The sequence below is a fragment of the Sapajus apella genome, unplaced genomic scaffold, assembly GCF_009761245.1.
Source record: "Sapajus apella isolate SASKATOON/1434 unplaced genomic scaffold, GSC_monkey_1.0 scaffold4, whole genome shotgun sequence".
Taxonomy (NCBI): domain Eukaryota; kingdom Metazoa; phylum Chordata; class Mammalia; order Primates; family Cebidae; genus Sapajus; species Sapajus apella.
The window spans coordinates 3,406,746-3,430,088 of NW_022436944.1; the positions used below are offsets into that span (position 1 = coordinate 3,406,746).

The 23,343-nt window shown below is 33.1% G+C and overlaps 1 protein-coding gene across 11 annotated transcripts in view; it reads left to right on the plus strand.

Moving 5' to 3' along the window:
• The window catches only part of ZBBX (zinc finger B-box domain containing), a 111,837-nt gene that overhangs the window by 74,230 nt on the left and 14,264 nt on the right, over positions 1–23,343 (plus strand). For 8 of the 11 annotated variants that reach the window (XM_032261375.1, XM_032261394.1, XM_032261358.1 and 5 more), the window contains 4 exons: positions 6,048–6,355; positions 12,994–13,147; positions 16,048–16,164; positions 22,346–22,603. In XM_032261375.1, the coding sequence (XP_032117266.1) occupies positions 6,048–6,355; positions 12,994–13,147; positions 16,048–16,164; positions 22,346–22,603 (837 nt within the window). The remainder of the gene's footprint in view (positions 1–6,047; positions 6,356–12,993; positions 13,148–16,047; positions 16,165–22,345; positions 22,604–23,343) is intronic. The other 3 variants (XM_032261367.1, XM_032261402.1, XM_032261434.1) reach the window with 3 other exon arrangements.

Here is a 23,343-nt window from a genome sequence, read left to right on the forward strand (position 1 = left end):
GACTGAGGCAGGAGTATTGCTTGAACCTGGGAGGTGGAGGTTGCAGTGAGCTGAGATTGTGCCACTGCACCCAGCCTGGGCAACAAGACCAAAACGCTGTCTCAAAAAAAAAAACCCAAAAAAACCCCCAAAAAACAAACAAAAAAACAAACCAAATCACCTTGTTTATACCCCCGTGTTGCTATTACTAGTAGTTCCCTAGGGATCTGTAGATTAAAATGCTGTGTGCGTATGTCTGGTTTCAATTTCCAGATTGTGAGATCATTTAAAGAGAGTCACAGCAAAGTATCCTGACCTAGAAGTCAGATTTTGTTTCCATTTGTGCCTTTAAATCACTGTGTGACCTTGAACATGTGTTACTTGCTTAGACTTCATTTTCCTTAGCAAAAATGTAGCAACTAGATAATTTTCAAGCCTCCTTTTAACTACTAGATTTGATCTACCCAGAATTTTAAGAAAAATTAATAAATATATCATGTGAAGATAAGATTTTTGAGAGAGATAGGAGGGCATATTTGAAATTAATAGTTGTAAAACTGATGATTACTTTCTGATTAGGCAGCAGAAGGTAGAAGGCAGTGGTAGATGTGTGGTAATCCTGCTGGTTTTCACATTTTCAAATACTAAACCACTAAATTATTAGGCCAAATATGAACTATAGCCACATGGGAATTTAGGACTTTACAGTACTCCCGTCTTGTCCTGAAGATGAGTATAGTTTGATCAAGCTAGAGCATGGTGTTCCTGTTGCCTCTAAGAAAATGGTGCACATAAATGCACATGTAATTGTTACTTAAAGACACATTTTTGAAATGTTTACTTTTTTGAGCAGTTTTAGGTTCACAACAAAATTAAGCAGAAAGTACAGGGAGTTCCTATATATCCTTTGCCCCATACATATACATAGCCTCCCCAGTTATCAACTTCTGGCACCAGACTGGTACATTTGCTACAATAGTTGAATTTACTTTAATACATCAACGTAACTCAATGTCCATAGTTTGTATTAGAGTTCACTCCTGGTGTTGTGCATGCTATCAGTTTTGACAAATGTATAATGTGACATGTATTCACCACTTGTAATATCATACAGAATACCTTCTCTGCCCTAAAAATTCTCTGTGCTCCACCTGTTTATCCCTCCCTCTGACCAACCCCTGGCAACCACCGATTTTTCTTTTTTTACTGTTCTTTTAGTTTTGCCTTTCCAGAATGTCATACAGTTAGAATAATACAGTACATAGCCTTTAATGATTCTTAGTAATATGCATTTGAGGTTTCTCCATGTCTTTTTATGGCTTGATTTCTCATTTTTTTAGTGCTAAATAATATTCAATTGTATGGATGTATAATAGTTTATCCGCTCCCCTATTGAAAGACATTTTGGTTGTTTCCAAGCTTTGGCAATTATGAACAAAACTACTATAAATACTCATGTGTAGATTTTTATTTGGACTTAAGATTTCAACTCATTTGGGTAAATACCAAGGAGCATGACTATTGGATCATATGGTACAGGTATGTGTAGTTTTTTTTTTCAATAATTGCCAAACTGTCTTACCAAAGTGGCTATTCCATTTTATATTCCTGCCAGCAATTAATGAAAGTTCCTGTTGATTCATATCCTCACCATCAACTGTTGTTGTGTTTCAGATTTTTTCCATCCTAGTAATTGTGTAGTGATATTTTATTTTTTAAAAAATTGCAATTATCTGTTGACATTTGATATCGAGAATATTTTAATATGGTTATTTGCCACCTGTGTATCTTTATTAAAATATCTGTTCAGGTTTCTAGCTAATGTTTTGATTGGGTTGTTTGTTTTGTTATTGTTGAGGTTTTAGATTCTTTTGTATATTTTTAATCACACTCTTTTATCAAATATCTTTTCTAAATATTTTCTTTCAGTGTATGGATTCCCTCTTTATTCTCTGGACTATTTTCCACAGAGTATAAGTTTTTATTTTAATAAAGTTTAGCACATCAATTTTTTCTTTGATATTGTATCTAGAAAGTTATTGTCATACCCAATGTCATCTAGGTTTTATCCTATGTTATCTTTCGAGAGATTCATAGTTTTGCATTTTATATTCAGGTGTGTGATCTACTGAGCTGAATTTTGTGGAGGTGTAAGGTCTGTGTCTATATGTATTGTTTCACATGTGAATATGGTACTCTGTCCCATTGGCTCCAGGTCCAACCAGGGTTAAAAGGGGCCAAGATACAGTTTGGGCCATGGCCTCAGAGTGTGCAAGCCCCAAGCCTTGGTGGCTTTCACATGATTTTGGGCCTGCAAGGCATAGAAGATAAGACTTGAGGTTTGGAAACCTCCATCTAGATATCAGACGATGTAAAGAAATGCCTAAATTTTCAGGTAGAAGTCTATTGCAGGGGTAGGGCCCTCATGAAGAACCTCTACTAGGGCCATGCAAAGGGGAAATGTGTGGTTGGAACCTCCACTCAGAGTAACCACTGGGGAACTGCCTATTGCAGCTGTGAGAAGAGGGCTACCATCCTCCAGACTACAGAACGGTAGATCCACTGACAGCTTGCACCAGGCAAGCCAGTGGTATTAGGCAGCAAGTTTTATTGAAGTAGAAGTGTTCAGCAGCAACAAAAGCTGTGTTCCTTTCAGAGCAGGGTTACTCCAAAAGCAGTGTACCCAGAGTAGCATCACAGAGGTGGTTCTACAGTCATGTTTTTAGCCACTTTAATTACATGCAAATTAAAAGATGAGTTATTCAGAAACTTCTAGAAAAGGGGTGACCACTTCAGGTCATCAGGTTGTTGCTGGGGAAACAGGTGGTAGCTTCCAGATGTTGCCATAGCAATGGTAAACTGACATGTCACAGGTATACATGCCTTTTTAACTTTTAGTTCAAGGGTACATGTATAGGTTTGTTACATAGGTAAACTTGTGTCATGGGGGTTTGTTGTACATATTATTTCATCATCCAGGTATTAAGCCGTTAGCGATTATTCCTTCTCCTGTAGCGCCTACAACCCTCCACCCTTCAACAGGCCCCAGTGTGTGTTGTTCCCTTCTGTGTGTCCATGTGTTCTCACCATTTTGCTCCCTCTTATAAATGAGAACATGTAGTGCTTAGTTTTCTGTTCTTTTGTTGGTTTGCTAAGGATAGTGGCCTCCAGCTCTATCCATGTCCATGCAAAGTACATGACCTCGTTCTTCTGCATAGTATTCCATGGTGTATATGGACCACATTTTCTTTATCCAGTCTGTCATTAATGGGCATTTGGGTTGATTCCATGTTTTTGCTATTGCGAATAGTGCTGCAATGCACATACATGTATACTATCTTTATAACAGAATAATGTATACTCCTCTGGGCACATACCCAGTAATGGGATTGCTGGGTTGAATGGTATTTCTGTTTTTATATTGAGAAATCGCCATACTGTCCTCCACAATGATTGAACTAATTTACACTCCTACCAACAATATATAAGTGTTTCTTTTTCTCCCCAACTTCACCAGCATCTGTTATGTATTTGACATTTTAATAACAGCCATTCTGACTGCTGTATGATGGTATCTCATTGCGGTTTTGATTTGCATTTCTCTAAGGATCAGTGATGTTGAGCTTTTTCTCATAGGATTGTTGGCCACATGTATTTCCCTTTTAAAAAAGTGTCTTCTCATGTCTTTGTGTCTTTGTCCACTTTTTATTGTTTTTTTTTTTTCTTGTAAATTTGTTTAAGTGCCTTATAGCAGCTGGTTATTAGACCTTTGTTGAATTCATAGTTTGCAAACATTTCCCCCCATTGTGTAGGTGGTCTGTTTACTCTGTTGATAGTTTCTTTCACTGTACAGAAGCTCTTTCATTTAATTGGACCCCATTTGTCAATTTTTTGCTTTGCTGCTATTGCTTTTGGCATCTTTGTCATGAAATCTTTGCCTGTGCCTATGTCCTGAATAGGTTGTCTTCCAGGGTTTTCATAGTTTTTAGATTTACATTTAAGTCTTTAACCTATCTTAAGTTAATTTTTGTATATGATGTAAGGAAGGAGTTCAGCTTCAATCTTCAGCATATGGCTAGCCAGTTATCCTACATCATTTTCTGAATAGGGTATTCTTTCCCCATTGCTTGTTTTCATCAGGTTTGTTGAAGATCAGATAGTTGTTGATGTGTGGTCTATTTTCTGGGCTCCCTATTCTGTTCCATTGGTTTATGTGTCTCTTTTTGTACCAGTACCATGCTATTTTGGTTACTGTAACTCTTCAGTATCGTTTGAAGTTGGGTAGCATGATGCCTCTGGTTTTGCTCTTTTTGCTTAGGATTTCCTTAGCTATTGGAGCCCTTTTGGCTCTCAGTTTGACTGTTGTTGGTGTACAGGAATGCTAGTGATTTTTGCACATTGATTTTGTATTCTCAGACTTTGCCAAAGTTATCAGTTTAAGAAGCTTCTGGGTTCAAACTATGGGGTTTTCTGGATTTAGGATCATGTAGTCTACAGCTAGAACTTCCAATATTATGTTGAATAGGAGTGGTGAGAGAGGGCATCCTTGTCATGTGCCAGTTTTCAAGGGGAATGCTTTTGCCCTTTCAGTATGATGTTGGCTGTGGGTTTGTTATATATGTTTCTTATTATTTCGAGGTATGCTTCTTCAGTACCTAGTTTATTGAGAGATTTTAACATGAATGCATGTTGAATTTTGTTGAAAGCCTTTTCTGCACGTATGTGGACATGTGTTATGGAGAGAGGTACTTTTGACTCTTCCCTGTTTCCACCATTCTTCAATTTGGTTTGGAGCCCAGGCCCTGCTTCTGGAGTCAAGCCCTGCCTCCTATTTAAGTTGTAGACACTTTAACATAGGAAATAGCATTTTTTTCTCCCCTCAAGTTGAATAATTTCCATTGAGATTTAAGAGGGAAGTACATTATTGTGGAAGTTTTATTGTATCAAATAACCTTTACTGTATCAAATAAAGGTTTTCTTCTAAAGGTGTTTCTCCCAATATTTATGCTATCTAAGAAGTAGCTATAGTTGAAAAAAGCTCTAAATACTATGTGTAATTGTTGAGCTATATATAAACATTTGATTGCAACAAGTGAGTCCTTTGTAAGGCTGTAAAGCATTTACATCACTGGAGACAGTTTTATTCAAAGTTTCTACTGTTTTACATAGTCTACTTATAGAGATATTTGTTTTTGGAACAGAATAAGGGATAACCAGAGGAAGCTATATTCAACGTGGATAATGGGGTACATTTATTTAAAATGAAAGCAGTATGGTATAAACATTTAAAGAATTTTTATTTTTCAGAAAGTCTAGACCAGTGTTTTGCTTACATCCTACACACTATAATCACCTGGAGAACTTAGCAAGGGAAAGTTTAAAAGACCAGTGCCTGAGTCTCACTCTCAGGGTCTGTTTTAATTGATTTGGGGTCAGGCCCATACACGGACAATTTTACAGAGTTCCTTCAGATGATTCGACTATGCAGCCAGGTTAAAAACCAATGAAGTAAACCAAATGATTTATTTAAAGCAGACATAACGAGGTGGGTGACTAATATAATCTTGTTCATTTTGTAGCGTTCTAGAGGCAGATGTCCCTGCTACACATTTTCTGTGCCCACAACTGCTGCTTTTCTTTCATCTGGAACATTTCCCTGTGCCCTCTCTTGATTGCTAGGCATGCTAGGGAAAAATGTCACAATGAAGAAACGTTCCCTCTGTGTTACTTCTCATAAAATTTGAGTGAGACGAGGAGGTGGAAAAGTGAGAATTGAACCACACACTGAAATAAAAATTTGCATCAATTTTAAGAGTTCATTGCAAAATAAAATACTCCCTTCTTTTACTAGTCTAGCTCCTTAATGTTTTGCTGTATAAATGAATTATGATTACCATTTATGAATGTAAGCATAGTAAAAGTATTTTAACACTGAAACATCCTTAAAGGAATTTGTGAAATACTGTTTGCTGATAAAGTTTTCTACCACAGAACTTTTGGTTTATTAACAGCTTAATTATTTGTTTAAATTTATTTATGTACCTTTTGTAAATGTGTGCTTTTAACAGCAGAAACCTCAAACACAGATTTTGACAACATTGTGGATCCTGATGTGTATTCTCCTGACATTGAAAAGATTGAGGAAAGCACCTTCTTCGAAAGAAGTTTAAAACAGAAAAGTATAGGTTTAGAAAGTAATCAAAAATCTGATGAATCCTGCATGTCACATGAGAGCAAGGATACTTTGCCAAGTATAGGTTTAGAAAAACTTCCCATTGAGGAGAAATTATCTCAAGACATCAAAGAATCCTTGGAATTCAGCAATCTGCATAAGAGGCCAAGCTTTGAAGATTCTAAAACTACAAAGTCATCACTGGTAAATCTCTATTATGTTTATTATATTAAAATTTTATAAGAAATCTCATAAGAAAATGTCTTAGTGACACAATACATTCTCATGTTACTTCCTATTAAAGTTAAAATGTGCTACTTTATATTATTATGAAGTAGTTGAAGAGTGACTCATATGGGAGAGAACATTAATGACTTCTAGGACAAATTCTAATATGAGAAATGCCATTTTAATAAATGGCTTTCTGTGATAAATAATACTTTAAGGCCCACCTTATGCACCATAGTAAGATCACTGTTACTCTTCCAAATGAAATTCATTATGAATAATACTGTATAATAAATCCTTTCTAGCTTTTTACGATAGTGTAGTCAATGGTCAAAATAAAATAAATGCAGATATCTAGACAGAACAAGTTACTATGGTTTAATATAAGATAAAGAAGGTAATTCTTTCAGGATGATGGCTAATAAAGAAATAGAGGTGCAGTTTTTGTTTCTTCTCATAGCAAAGGTTAAGTAGCTCATCATTGCATTGTTATCAAATTTTTAAACTATATTTAAATTCCATTCTATATACTAGAAATCTTATTAATTATAATTATTAATAATCCATTCTTTAAATATTAAGTGAGGCAAACATTTTTAACAACCCTTAAATATCATTTAAAATGAATTCCCATGGTTCCTGAACTGAAGGGGGAAGCAAAAAAGCAAAAGGATGAATACGTGCCCTGCTAATACTTCTGCTGGGAGGATTGGCTTTCTGTGCCTACTTTATGACAGATCTTGTGACTTTGTGAGATAACAAATGGACACTGACACCTCTGCAAAAACCTTTAAATGTCTGATCAGTCACTTAAGGAATGCACTAGGAAAATACCCGTGGGTGCCAAAAATGAGAAAGGAAACTGATCTCAGCAAGTGATCTGGGCTAGGCCAATAAAACGTCTCACCTGAAAAATAGGTATCTTGGGCTTTCATTTAGCATAGATTTGGATATACCTACCCAAATATATATTTGCATATATATTTCTTGCTTGGAAACTTCAAGCCAATATCATTATTGTTAATCCATGCCTGCTAATATCCTGATGTAGCTGACAGAAGTGAATCCTAACACTTTATAAAAGGACATCCTTACAACTTATCCCTCAACAGATTCCACAAAATACAGCTCTGCTTCAGATGGGCTTATCTTCTTATTCCCCCCAGTGAATAAAATAATTGATCATAGCATGAATTTCAGCAGAGAAAACAGGAACTTCAGTTTCCAGATTTCCACAGGGCAACATGGAGAGTACTAGGTGACATCTATATATGCAGTGAGCTGTGTAATAAGTGAAGAACCCTGATCTTAAGAAACTTGATCTTTTACACTAGGCAGTAAGCCTGCCAGACTTTTGTCCTAGAGGAAGATTATCTTTATCACACTGGACAGTAAACAAACTTGCTCTTTGCTCTAGAGACAGATTCAATCTCTATCCTGTGAGATTATATTTAAAATGTTTAAAAATAGAAAGGAAGACATAATAAGAACTTAAATAATAAGATAGTATGAACTGCTCCATTTATGAAGGCCAATAAAAAGTTCTAACATTCAAAATATATGTATTGAAATTATAATTAAATGGATACTAAATAGAATGTTAAATACAAGTAAGGAGCGAATTATTACCCTAGAAGAAAAGTTTTAAAAATTGCTTGTATTGCAGAAAAGATATATGAATAGTTGGTAATATGCCAGATTGTAAAGTAACAAAGTACAATTCCTGAGCAATATAAATAAAAACAAATCCACACTATGACTTACTTTTTAGATACTCTTAAAATGTTATAATCTTAAAAGAAATAAAAGACAATAGAAAATCATCTCCAAAGAACAGTTACTAGATTGACATTAAAATTCTCATGAACATCAACAGCTAGCCTCAACAATGTAACACAGTGGAATATTAGCTTTAAAGTTCTAATAGAACTAAGTCTAGAGTTCTAAGGCTTGCTAAACTGTCATTCAAGACCAAGAATAAAATAATGTCAAGTTTAGAAAAAAGTTCAGGTGATTTACTTATTTCCTCTCTTGAAAGAACATCTGAATGATATACTTCAAAAAGAAAGAAGTCAAACCCAGAGGAAGTAGGATACAAAAAATAATAGTGTGAGGGGAAAATGACAGATATATTAGATGTATTACAAAATAATTATTATAACGCCAAATCTGAGAATTATAAAAGAAGGAATTTGAATGGGAATCACATGTACCATAACTTGTAAGACTGTTAGGTATGTATGATTAGAGCTCAAAGTACTAAGATTCTGTATTGTGAAGGAAGGTAGGAATCATTGTAGGGATAATTGACTAAGTATGGCGTTTTAGTCAATTATACATGTTAAAAACTTTGAGTAACAGTTAAAATATAACAGATACAATGTATACCATCCAAAACACTAAAGGAAAAGGGGAGTATAGAAAACCCAATTAACTAAAATGGTCAGGAAATAAATACATCAAAGGAAAAATTGTATGGTTAATGTTGGGTGTACAATTCCTCTTAGGTCTCTCATGTTTTCTTGCACATCTTTTAAGCAAAAGCACTGACTGCATTTGTTCCAAAGTATATTTTCAAGGGTTCTTGTATAGAAAACGGCCTAGAAAGATAGAGATTGTGAACATCTTCAGAGCAAAGAGTAGGTTTGTTTACTGTCTGGTGTAATAAAAATAATGTTTTCCTCTATGGCAAAGGTCAGGCAGGCGTACTGCCCAGTATTAAAGCATTGGATTTCCTAAGGTCAAGATTTCTCTCCTGTAACACAGCTCAGTGTATGTGCGGATGTCATGTGGCTTCCTTCATGATGTCCTGTGAAAATTGGGTTCTGGGAATTGGTACAAATGATGATACTCTGGCAACTGCTATTGTTGTGAGTGATAAAGTCCTTTGTCTCTGAACAAGGAGTCTTGTGTCTTCTTCCAGCATCCACGAAACTATAACAGGCTTGCAAGTAGGGTAAAATCTCAGATGCTTCACAGTTCTTGTCAGTAAGTAGAAAGAGTAAAGCTGACCGGAGTAAATCCAATCATATAAGTAATTAGAATAAATGTGGACTGTGTGTGTGTGTGTGTGTGTGTGTAATTTTACCAGAACGCTACTTAAAACATAGGGTAGCGGGAGGAATTTCAGCATAAAGGCAAGTACTAATTAAAAAAAATAAAACTTTAAGGCAATAAAACATCTTCAGGACAAAAGGGACCATTATATAGTCCGTGAAATCAACTATTTAATAGGAAGATTAAAACAAAATCTGAATTTGTATGTACCTATCAATATAGCCTCAGATATACTGTAGCAAAAATGGACAAAACTACATGGTATTATTGACAGATCGATCAACCCAAAAAGATTTTCTATTAGTAAAGATAGAGAAGATTTGATAAATACAAATAAGCTTAAAGAACATATTTTGAATCACATAGTCAATATTTAGAGAATGTGTGTTTTTTGTAAGAACACATGGAACTTTTACAAAATACATGTTACAACACATTACAAAAATAAGTCCACAAAGGAGTTTTCAAAAAGTGCTAAAGAAATCATATTATACACTGTTTTCCAACCATAATATAATAAATTTAAAATTGATAGCAAAATGCTAACAAAATTAAATACAATTCAAATATGTCTAGGTTAAAGAAAAACTCAGAATAGAAGGTAGAAATATTTAGAATTTAATGTAAGCAAAACCATCACAGATAAATGATGTATAGGATGAAACTCAAATACAACTTACTGGGAAATTTATAATCCCAAATGCAAGAAAAGTAAAAATTAATGAACTATGAGTCTGACCCAAAAATAATAAAGCAATAATAAACTCAAAGGAGTTCACTGAGAAAACTCTTTCCTGCCATTCTCTTCAATTGAGTAGGAGAGGATAAGGAAACATGCATTGCCCTCCGGCCTTGCCTGAAGATTTATCCAATGGATTCATCCAATCCATTTTCTCAGGGAACTTTTCATTTAGGTAGATAGTCTGATGATTTGTACCCCATCTGACTTCCTGGTCTACTATGAACTGATAAGAGTTTGTCAAGATAGCTGTGACTTAAATAGCACCAATAATTTATAGCAGGGTTCCTTCTTTTATGTGGTAATACATACCATCCTATTCAATTAATGTAACAAGTGTCACGAAATTTAGATTTTATTAAAAGGAAGGTTTGTGACATGAACATAGAGAGGGGAACAGCATACTCTGGGGCTCATCAGAAGGTGGCAAGTGGGAAGAGAGAGGGGATTAGAAAAAATAAACAGTGGGTACTAGGCCTAATACCTGGGTGATGAAATAATCTGTACAACAAATCTCCATGACACAAATTTACCTTTGTAACAGACTTGTACATGTACCTCTGAACTTAAAAATAAAAGGAAGGTGTATGTGGCTGGGATACATTCTTGTTTATTCAATTTAAGACTATCAATTTGCTTAGTATAAAATATAGCTCAGTATAAAATATGTCCTGATAGAGCTTGTTCAGGAAACAATCTGAATGAGAATTTAAGTGCATAAGATCCATAAATTTCTCAGCAGCTCGAACCTGCTGACATAATCAAAGACCAGTGACTGTTGTAAAATGGCTTATATCATTATTGCTTTTTTTCAATTAGGTAAGATTAAGTGTAGTCCTGGACAGTAATAAAATAGTGACATGTAAAGCCTGCTGTTTCCTCATTGGGGATACTGGATTGAGAGATTTGAAGTTTTTTCAGGAAAAATGTCACAGGATTTTAAAAGAATTCTCAACAAACTAATGGGTTTCTAACTCAAGGCTTGCCCCCTTTATAAATAAAGAATGTTCTAATCCATTCCTAGGTTATTATATCTGAGGAATAAAAAACTGTAAATAGTTTAACAGAAATCGTCCACCACTGGTAAGATAGGACTTAAACTGAGTGTCAAAGATTCTCCCCCAGCGTGTTATTACAGGAGATGGCTAATCTCTGTAAAGAGTTAAGTTGCTGGGTCACAAGAGAATTTGAGGAGTTGCAAAACAAAAGGTGAAAGCAGGTGGAGGGTGGCTATAAAATAGAGCTTTGTAAAGCGGCCATCAGAATTGGTACTTCACAGCTTGTAGACTGAGTTCCTGCTTTTGAAAACAGTGGTTCAATCTACTTTCTTTTCATTCCTAAGAACTATACCTGAACCTATTTTTACTCTTTTTCTGTCCTAGTAGAAGCCATTATATCAGAAGAAACTACTTAGAAATCTATTGTGCTCCATCCAAATAGAGTATAAAATTGTTCATTTTGTACTTCAGTTTTCAATAATTGATTTCTGTATAAGGTGGAACTTCCTATGGAATTAAGTACTAATGTGTAGGGCAGTAGTTAGGAAAACAAGGGACTAATCAGGGGTCCTTTGTTCTGGCTCTAAAACTATCAATAGTTAACTTTGTAAATTTGTACTAAAAGTTAGACAAAACAAAACTATTTTAGGATTTTTATCTGTAAACCAAGACATTCCAAACTCTTCCAGATCTGCTATTGCATAATTCAAATATAAGCTTCACTAGAGTGGAAATAATTCTGTTATTGTTTATCAGTGTCTGGGAAGGAATATGTGCTGGAAACTTTGGACATAGATTTGTCTTTGAATGACATGCTTTATTGGTCACTAGCTTTGTTCTTTTATATGCTATCGTTTATATGATTTATAAATTTATATAAAATTAAAGCAATTTACTTTACATTGATTTCTTGGAACAGACCAGATTTGGACATTAATTAAATTCATTAGGGAATTGTTAAAAGCTGATAGCTGCTCTGATTATACTATAACCTCATCTAGAGCTCTTACTTATGAATTCCTAATCTGTTTCTACTGGATTCACATTTTTAAAAATCCCAGTTGTACCAGATATAGGTGAAGGGGAGGAAGGCAGCAAATGACACTGCCACGTGTGTACCTATGCAACAATCTTGCATGTTCTTCACATGTACCCCAAAACCTAAAATGCAAAAAAAAAAAAAAAATCCCAGTTGTAGTCAATCCTAGAATAAGAACATGTAAAAATGAATTAATAGAATTAATAAGGTGGCAGGATAAGTCTAGGTTTCAAATCAGGTGGACCTATATTCAAAGCCTAGGTCTGCTAGTTTCTATATAAACTTTATAAATTAGTTATCTCCCTCTCACTTCAGTTTCCTACTTGTATATTTGTCTCATGATGAATATTTTGTTAACTAAGATCTTTTTCTATGGTCATTGTCAGGTCACATATTTCCCATTGGTATTTTACTTTCAACTTTGAAATTATTTTATATATAGACAAAGACACTAAAAGTCACAGCACATGAAATTAAGTCTGTATTCCAGGCTAATTTATGTGCAAGGAGACAGGAATGAAAGTAAAGGAAGAAAGAGAAAAAAAAATTATTTCATGAACTTCTGTCCTCCTTGGATTAATATCAACTTTCAGAGAATTACTATCATTTTAGTTAGAACTTACTATATATAAATGTTATATTATTATTTGTCTCCACTGTTAGAAACTAACGTTGATAAGGGAAGAATTTGTGCCAAGTATATAGTAGGTATCTGATAAATGAATATGCTTTTTTGTGTTAATGAGGTAGAAAATAATACTGTTGAATATTTTTTTCTTAGTTGTTACAAGAAATAGCCTGTAGAAGTAAACCTATAACGATGCAATATCAAGGACTTGAGAGATTCTTTATTTTTGATGCAAATGAAAGACTCAAGCTACCTCCTTCTCACCCTTTAGAATGCGACTATTCCAGTACTAGGATTACACTTGCAGGTAAATTTCTAACTCATTTTTCTAAAACAGTCTGTCCTCATCTTAGGAAACACTGGGCAATTCTGTTCAATGGATAAAATAATTTTCCTCTTGCCATTCAAAAATTATTAACCTTGTATGAATTGCCATATATTTACATTTAAGATTGCTGTCAGAATGTGAGAAAATATGACTTATAACGAAACTAGGAAAGATTATTTTTAGAATTTAGAAGCGTGGTTGTTTTAGACTTTTAGTGTTGCTATAAAGGAATAACGAAGGCTAGATAATTTATAAATAAAAGAGGTTTATTTGACTCAGAGTTCTGCAAGCTGTATAAGAAGTATGGTGCCAACATCCGCTTTACATTACTGTCAATAGGGCACAAAAGTTCCAATTATTACACATTCTTGACAGTACCTGTTCTTTTCTTTTTTTGAAGGGAGGGACAATAGTCATCCTCATGGTTCTGAGGTGGTATATTATTGTAGCTTGTATTTTCATGATTATTAATAATGTTGACCATTTTTATGTGCTTATCATGTCATTTGTATATACTCTTTGGAGAAATGTCTATTCAATTCCTTAGCTCATATTTTAATTGGTTTGTTTTTTTTGTCATTGAGTTGTAGAAGTTCCTTATTATATTCTGGATACTACTTCTTCATAAGATATATTATTTGCAATTATTTACTCCCATTCTGTGGATTGCCTTTTTACTCTGTTGCTGATCCAATTTTTTCAAAGTTTTATGAAGTCCAATTTGTCTATTTTTGTGGTTGCTGTTTCCTGTGCCTTCAGTGTCATTTTTAGAATTCATTTCCAAAGCCAAAGTCATGGTCCTATACTTTCTTCTAAGGTATTTGTAGTTTTAGGTTTTACATTTAGGTCTTTGATCAATTTTGAGGTTATTTTTGTACATGGTATTAAAGGTCCAGATTCATTATTTTGCATATGGATATCAAGTTTTCCAGCATCATTTGTTGAAAAGACCATTCTTTTACCCATTGAATGGTCTAGGCACCATTGTCCAATATTATTTGGCTAAGAGAGGAGATTTTAAGTGTTCTCACCACACACACACACACACACACACACACACACACACACACAAATGATTGGTGAGATAAGACATATATTAACTTAATTTAGCCATTCTACAATATATGCATATTTCAAATTATGTTTTATACAATAAGTATATATACTTTTTTTTCAAATCATTATAATTGGATCATATATGTGAGGATTTATTTCTGGGTTGTTTATCCCATTTCATTGGTCTGTATGTCTGTCTTTGTACCAGTATCACACTGTTTTAATTACAGTATCTTTGTTATAAGTTTTGAAATCAGAAAGTATGAGTCTTCCTGCTTTGCTCTTGTTTTCAATATTGTTTTGGCTATTCAGGGTCCCTTGTGATTGCATGCAAATTTTAGAATGATTTTTAAAAATTTCTACAAAAAATGTAATTGAGCTTTTGATAGAGATTATATTGAACCTGTAGATCACTTTGGGTAACATTGGCATCTTAGCACTATTGATTCTTCCAGTTCATGAATATGAGATATGTTTCTGTTTATATATGTCTTCATTAGTTTATTTCAGCAATGTTTTATAGTTTTCATTGCACAAGTCTTTCACCTCCTTGGTTATGTTGATTTCTAAATATTTGTTTATTTTTGATGCTATTGTGAATGGAATTGTTTCATTTATTTCCTTTTTCAGGCTGTTCATTGTTAGTATATAGAAATACAATTGGTATTTGCCTATTGACTTTGTATCCTGCTACTTCACTGATGTCATTTATTCTAACAGAATTTTTTGTGTGGAATCTTTAGTGTTTCCTACATATAAGATTATATCATCTGGGAACACAGATAATTTTACTTCTTCTTTTGTAATTCAAATGTATTTTGTTTCTTTTTCTTGTCTGTTCTGGCTACTTATATAGAATAGAAGTAGCAAAAGCAGACACCCTTGCCTTGCTCTAGATTTTAGAAATTGTTCTGTTTTTTACTATTGAGCTTGATATTTACTGTGGTTTATTAATATATTTCTTTTATTATGTAGAGGCATTTTCCTTTTATTCCTAGTTTGTTGGGTGTTCTTATCATAATAGTGTGTTGGATTTTTTCAAATGATTTTTCTGCATAAATTGAGATGATCATTTTTTTTCTTTCATTCTGTAAATGTGGTGTATTACACTGATGGATTTTCATTTGCTGAACCATCCTTACATTTCAGAAATAAATTTTATTTGATTATGATATATAATCCTTTTTAATATGCTGGAGAATGTGGTTTCCTAGTACTTTGAAGATTTTATATCACTGATTATAGATGATATTGTTCTGTTGTTTTCTTTAATTGTAGTGTCTTTATTTGGCTTTATTATCAGTGTAGGTCTAGATTCACAGATTGAGTTGATGTACCTCCTCTTTAATTTTTTGGAAAAGTTTGAGGACTGGTGTTATTTCTTCAAATGTGTGATAGAACTCACCAGTGATGCAATTAGGCCCAGGACTTCTTTTTATTGGAAAATTTTTGATTACAGATTTAGTCTCCTTACTAGAGATATATATATTCCAATTTTTTTGTTTCTTCCTGATTTTCTGGTTTCTACTTTGAAAGCTAGATCTTGGTGTTATCTATATTCTTAGTCATCCTATGTATTCAAATGTGTTTATTCACTTAGAAACAATAATACTTTATGTTGTATGGTTATATACTTAAAAAAATTTTAAATTAAAATATATTAATTTATAGATTTTTATTTTGTAATAAGATTTTGTATTTCATAATACATATCATTGTTATAAATATTCTTTATTCTGTTAAATATTGTCTATTAAGACATAAATATAAAACTAATAAAATGAATTTTCTTCTTTTTAAACTTTATAATTTTTCAATTTCAGAAGACAGAGAATGGATTCCAGACCATAGCTTAAGTGAACATGCTGATAATGCAATTGTCTTGGGTGTTCTGCAGGGTGCTCAGAATCCATCATCAAGTAGAAAACAGCCAAAGACGGGTAACATTGACTCAAAAGGCAGCAGTGCCATATTGGCAGCTTACTACCTTTAGCAGTTTGCTTTTAGCAGTTTAGTAGACACCTGAAATTTAGTTTTTGAAGTTCTATAATTTAAATTCATTCATTTTAACTAAATGATCTTGACTTTTCTTCTAAAACCCAAGCACAAAAACAAATGTGCTCATTTTTCCAAAGGCATGGATTATAGTCTTATATTTTCCATAACAATGTGTTTGAGAATAATATTTGCAGAATGTAGTTAAGGATATGGCATATTTTAAACAATCCTTATAAAATATATACTCAGTTTTATTACTCACTCGGGAAGCAGTATGCTTATACCAGATTTTGCCTACTCTTTCACTTGGTGTATATTATGATCAGACACAGCCATATGTGAAATGTTTGACTTAGGTTAAGATTGCTGCTTATTGCTGGGATTGAGAAAGGTTAGTTCTAAATATAAGTCTGTTTTTTATTTAATTTATATTTGTTTTGATTTTTTTAAATTTTGTATCCTGCAACTTTATTGAATTTGTCAGATCTTTTTTTATTATTATACTTTAATTTCTGGGGTACATGTGCAGATCATGCAGGATTATTACATAGCAGAGACATGGATGAGGCTGGAAACCATCATTCTCAGCAAACTGACACAAGAACAGAAAACCAAACACTGCATATTCTCACTCATAAGTGGGTGTCGAACAATGAGAACACATGGACACAGAGAGGGAAACATCACACACTAAATATAATTCTTATGTATTAACCCTGGAATCTTGATTTCAGTTTATTAGCTCTATTCTCTAAACAAAGTAATTATAAGATTTTCTATAGAATAATTCTTTTGACATATTGAATATCTATTGTAATATTTTCCTAATGAGTGTATACACAGTATATGACTATTATTAAAATCACTAGTATTATTAGAACATTACTGTTATCCCATTATACCATCTATAGTGGGTTTCTCTTTATGCCAAATTAGGAAGTTGCAGTAGATAACTAATGAATTCAGATAATTCAGCATATATTTTGAGGATATTAGCACTTTGCTTGGCTCTGAGGATAAAAGAGATACAGAAGTAATATTCCCTGATCTTAGTGAGCTCACAGTTTAGGAAGAATCCTTGAGAAAGTGGACTATTTCCCGTGGTTTAAAGGCTATCTTCAAGGCAGAAATTTAATTGCATATGTTTTGTTTCTATATTTAAGACACAAGTCTCTCTTGCCCTAAAATCTATGATTAAAACTCTCTGGCTAGCTTAGATCCTTTTCATATGCATTTATGTTGAGAATCTGTCAGATATAAATTTTTTTTTTAATTTTTATTTTTATTCTCTATGGCTCAAGAGCTTCGAGTCCAGTGTAAAGTTTCTTAAAAGTCAGTGTTGACATAATCACCTGGGAAATCTCTTGGAATGCAGATTTCTGGATCTAACTCTTAGGGATTCTGATTAGTTAAGGCTGAGGTAATGCCTAGGAAATTGCATTTATTTTTTCAACAACAACTTACCGTTATGCTAATATAGATAGTCCAAATGCCATATTTTAAGAAAAGTGCTATATATATATATATATATATGTATATAAAATGTATGTGTGAATATGTAAATTATACCACATATAAGTTTTATGAAAAAGCCTATGAGTAATTTGCTTTTGGACATCAATAGGTAATTAATGTATTGGACATCAATAAAGTAATTTGCTTTTGGACATCAATAGGTAACATCAATAGGTAATTATAGCTAATATGTCCTATTAGCTATAATAGTTAGATATATAAGCAGAGTGTTTTAACAAATAGGGATGATAAAATAATGACTTTGCTATTGAAAAGTGTAGATTGGCAAGATATTAGAAACTAGGTAACATTAAGTTGAGTCTTTAAACATTTATAATGTTTATCAGCCACAGAAGTTAGGAAATGGCTTTATGAACAGGAATAGTGACCTAAAATAAACTAAAAATGTTCTGGCTCTGTCACAAGTTATAGAAATCTTGTATTCTGCACTGATGCCAGTATATAAAGGAATTTTCGTTTCCATAAAATTTTAAAAGTCATGAATGTAAAAACATTGTCGCTATATGTGTTTAGCAGCAAGTTCATTCATTCTTTCCATCCCTGCCATAATTTAATCCTCCCTACGCCATCCTCCTCTTTCTGTACATGGCAACTCTATCCAAACATTGATTAAGTCTGAAATTTGGGAGTCATCTTGCCTCTCACTCAGTGCATCTTAATTGTCTTTAGATTCTGCTGATTTCAGCTCTAAAATTGAGCCCAACTCTAACTACTTTTACCTCCACTCTTCAAGATTAGCCCAAGCCATTTGTCTGTCATCTCTCATTTGTCTCCAATTTTCACTTTTACCTATCCCCAAACCATGTTGCTATAATTAATTTCCGTTATATTCTACTACTTATAATAAGTGAGTAAATTGTTTATACTCCTAACAGTATTGACATTTATAGTTTCTAAGGAGTGAATCATACTTTCCATAAATGTAAACCATATATTGTATCATGCCATTCTATTGCCTAAAGCATTCCATAGTTTCCTATAGAAAACAGAAAAAGGTATGCCTTACCGTGTATCTCACAGCAACGCCTCGGTTGGCTATCCATCTCTCCTAACTGCATCTTCTCCTGCACTTTAGCCATAATTGCTATCTTTCTGTTCTTAGTCCACTCTCTTACTCACTTCTTAGCCTTAGAATTAGATCTTACCTCTTATCCAGGGTGCTCTAAAATTTCCCTCTCCATTCTCACACTCTTCATATAATTCGTTCTTTTTCATTTTTTAGTCTCATGCCGGATGCTACCTCCTTAGAGAGGCCTTCTGACGTCACCCTATCTAGTGCTGGTCTCTTGAGTCCCTCTATCACATTTACCTTCTTTTATCTTTCTTGTAGAAGCTATCACTATTTAACGTCATTTTATCAGCTTTTTTCCTGCTCTCTCTTACCCTTGGTTGGAAAGAAATCAAGGACTAGCTTCTCCTGTGCACTGGTGTATCTTCAGTAATAGAACAGGACCTGGCCTATTGTAAGTGCTCAGTAAGCATTTTCCAATGAGTAGAGTAGGCTAGTAGAACTATGTATTAGTTTGGAGCACAACATGAGGATAGAGACAATGTCTTATTCACTTTTGAATACTCTGATCCTGACACAATGCCTGGCAGTTTTAGGACTTAATACATAATTTTATAATTGAATTTGATTATTAATTCACAAGTTATCAAAATTGGAAGGAATTTAAGACATTATACTTTCCAATTCCTGAATTTTATTTCATAGTTGATTTCTAATTCTATGAGATAACACAATAACATTCTTAGCTACCTGGTTTAGTATTCTTTCCACTTAACCATGCTACTAAATAAAATTTCTGTAGAAGTTTTTTGTACAGAATTATAATAACTTAGAATTAGCAGAATGTTCTATACAGCTTTCTATAACATCTTCTGATTTTATACATAACTTATAATACTTAGAATACATTTCTAAGAATTCTTTTCATGTATAAATCCTCAGTAGCTGATACAGTGCAACAACAATGTCAATGGACAAGAGTGTTTTGAAAACTTTATTGAAGATCAAAATACTGAGTTCTTTGATAGGAATATTATCTGTTATTAAAACACTACCTAAAATCATGTTGCTACAGTTGCATTTCGTCTAATTCTAATGTTATATTTAGAATAGAAATAATGATTCTTATATTAAATATTATTTAGTGAATAACTCCTATTTTTTTATACCCTCACCAGCATTATTGTACCCATTAACATAATTTAAAGGCACCATTGAATTTTACCTTCCCAATAGTTGGCTTAGTTTTATTACTAATCATAGGGCATATGTTCTTTAGTTACCACCAATGAAAATTAATTTTATTACATTTATAATATAACTGATCAGTGCTGATCAATAATTTCTTATGATTACATTGACAGTGATGGCACGTTACACCAAAAGTAACTTATGTTTTTAATCTACAAACTTGGATTTTTCAAAAATTGTGGAATGATCCCCACAATTGTAGCATTTTTAATTAGGGCCAGTCTTAATGTTGTGTTATATCTTAAACTGAATAGTAACATTAATATCCTTATACATTAAATATTAGAAAGAATGATATATTGACTTAAAAGAACAATAAACATGATCAAGAACCAAATTGGGGCTTGTTCTATTTCTGTGTTTGGGTTACTTTAAATTACACTTTGAGCAAGAAAGATGGTCTCTTTCTTTGCTATGTGTTAAGCATAAGACTGACCTGTCCTTTGGGCACTTTTTCTCAACTGGGATCAATTACCTTTAAATACTGTGGCAATCAAATGTTCTTATAAGTGTTTGTACTCTTCTAGCTTTTCTGAAGGGCATCTACATTATATTATTACTTTTTCTTCATTTCTGTGAATTGGCAGAAGTCCAGTCCTTACTCATAGCATTTTCCTTTGGTTTGTTTTTGAAAGTAGGAGTTCTAAATTTCTTTAAATTTTACCTTGACCGAGACATATCATAATACAGATACGAAAGTGTGGTTTACCACATAGAGTGGAACTTTTGGTTTATATTGTGAATTATTGTTACAGTCACTGAGCTGTGCAGCTACTGTTACTACCCCTACTCTTACTTCCTTGTCTAAACATGGCAAGTGTGGTTCTTGATTGCTATAAATCTGAGTATTTACATATTATACGTAAAAGAAGAAATCATGTTTAACTTCTAGTCATCAAAATAATTCTCAGGGATATGTACATATTTTTAATACATAAGAATATTTTAGCCTGCTATTTTTTTCTGAGCACAAATAGACACAAAAATCAGTCTTATTTTAACTTACTAATAATTTTATTTCAAGAAAAATTATTTAAAAAATTGATTTATGAAATTTTAATTCAAATTGGTACCTTTTGAGACTTACCTTGGTCAGTTTTAATTGCTTAAATAATTACATAATGTATTTAGAGTTTTCTTGGGGTATTAGACATATTCGAAGTAGATTTTTTTAGTTAAAGACAAACTCAGTAGGCATTAAATATTTAATACATCATGACCGCCTATAGTTATTTTTTTGAATTTTATATTTTTCATTGAATCACCAGAGTGAGAATAATGTTATATGGCATATGTTCCATCAAATCAAGATTTTAATGATAATGACAATTGCACATTCACTCTCCCAATGGTTTTATACAAAGCCAGTTTGTGGCAAGGAAGCGCAAATTTATCTTACGTTTACTATAAATATATTTATCTAAATCAGAACAATGATTTAGTACATTAAAGCATTCACCTGCCCTAAGAATTTTTAAATATGTACCTTGAAAATTCTCTCGGCCTTATTAAGTAATATTTTGTGAGAAATACCAAATTATAAATTAGTTATGTTGTGTTATTGTAAAATTTGAAGAGATTTTTTTTCTTACTTTGAAAGAAACACGTTGAAGAAACCAACTAAATTGACTTTCAAAATAGATCAAAACAAAGTAGCAACTGTCCTAGTGGAACAATGTAATAACCTGACTTACTTAGATTGGTGCTTCTGGAACTTTTCCAGAGATAGTGAGCTCATCCTTAGGAAAATCAGAGATGTGATCTCAATTTCTTTAAAGCTTGCGCTTTTCTAAAAATTCATATAGATTTTGTAAATTAGTTTCTTTTTTGCCATTTTTTAAATGTAAGAATATCTTACACATCATTAAGTAAAACTGGTTCACTAGGAAGTGGCACCATGCTTATTCTAAGTTTTTTTTTTTTTTTTTTTCCCTTACATAGTATAGTGTGGTATTGTCCTGGAATTTAAGACATATGTCTTGGTGCTTGGCTTTGGAATACATTATAAAATTGTGTGTTGTTTCTGTTTGAAGTTGATTTAGTTTATAGATATTTTCATTTGTGAATGTTAAAATTAATTTATTTTTATCTGAATATAGGAAAATTTGGGAAAAAAAAACTGCAGAAGTGTTCTTTATGACATTGGAAAAGTAATTTGAGATTAATAAAATGTGGTCAGCTGGAAAGGGTGATAGTCAAAGTTAATTTTTCGTAAACTGTTACATGAATTTAACTTCTCTGTGAGCAGAGGCCTGGCATTTTGTATCTTTAAGTACTCATTCAAGTTTTAAAAATTTGATTTTAAAAGTTTTTACTTTTAATTTTAGGTAAGAAATTACGGAGACCTTCAACAGCAAAGTTCCCACTTTCCAACTCTGTTAAAGAAAGCTCCAGCTGCCTTTCATCCTCTCATCCTCGATCCACAAGTGCAGCTGCTCAATCTTTATCTAGAGCTGCTTCTGAAATTTCAGAAATTGAACATATTGATATTACTGACAAGAGTGAGCTTTCCTTAGATGACATTGCTGATCAACATACCTTAGACGGTTTGGAAAAAGAATTACAAGTGTTGAGATCTCTTGCAGGTAATGCTGTATTTTTCACGTTAGATAATGCTAATTAACTCTGCCCTCAGCCTGATTCTTCATATCTTCCTCTAACAAAACAAGCAAGCAAATGATAAAGCTTTCCCTTTCCTTCTTTAACCAACAACCATTGTGTCTGTTTTCTTGGAAATCCCCTGATGTCACTCTGAATATGTTTAAAAATGTGTGGATGCCCAGCCACAACAAGGATGGCCCCCTTAGGCTATAATACACAGCTAGATTCTAAAATGAAGGATTTCGTGTGCACAGAAAAAAGTCTTTTTTCTCCTTTCTGCAAATCCTCTATAGGATTAATCTCTATAGCTTTATGAAAGCCACTGTTCAATATCCTTATTGGAAAACGGAGCCATTAGATCTTTAAAGGAGTGCTTTTCAAACTTAAATGTATATACAGATCTTTCAGGAAATCTGGTTACAATGCAAATTTTTTAAATTAAGCCAAGTAAGGTGAGATTCTGCATGTCTAACAAGTACCCAGGTGATGTCAGTGCTGCTAGTTGGCCAACCATATCTTGAGAAATTATACTTGTGCATTTTATTTCCAACTTCAGTGGACAGAGTCTAGCAATAGAGTGACCATATTCTTGAATGTGCAAAGGTTTAGCTCAGTAGCAAAACATCAGGGGAATTAATCCTTTTGTTTGTACCATAAAGTCATTCACACAGTTTGAAAGAATCCAGCTGCAGGTCCAGGAGACAGGCTAGATTTCTTTGGTCCC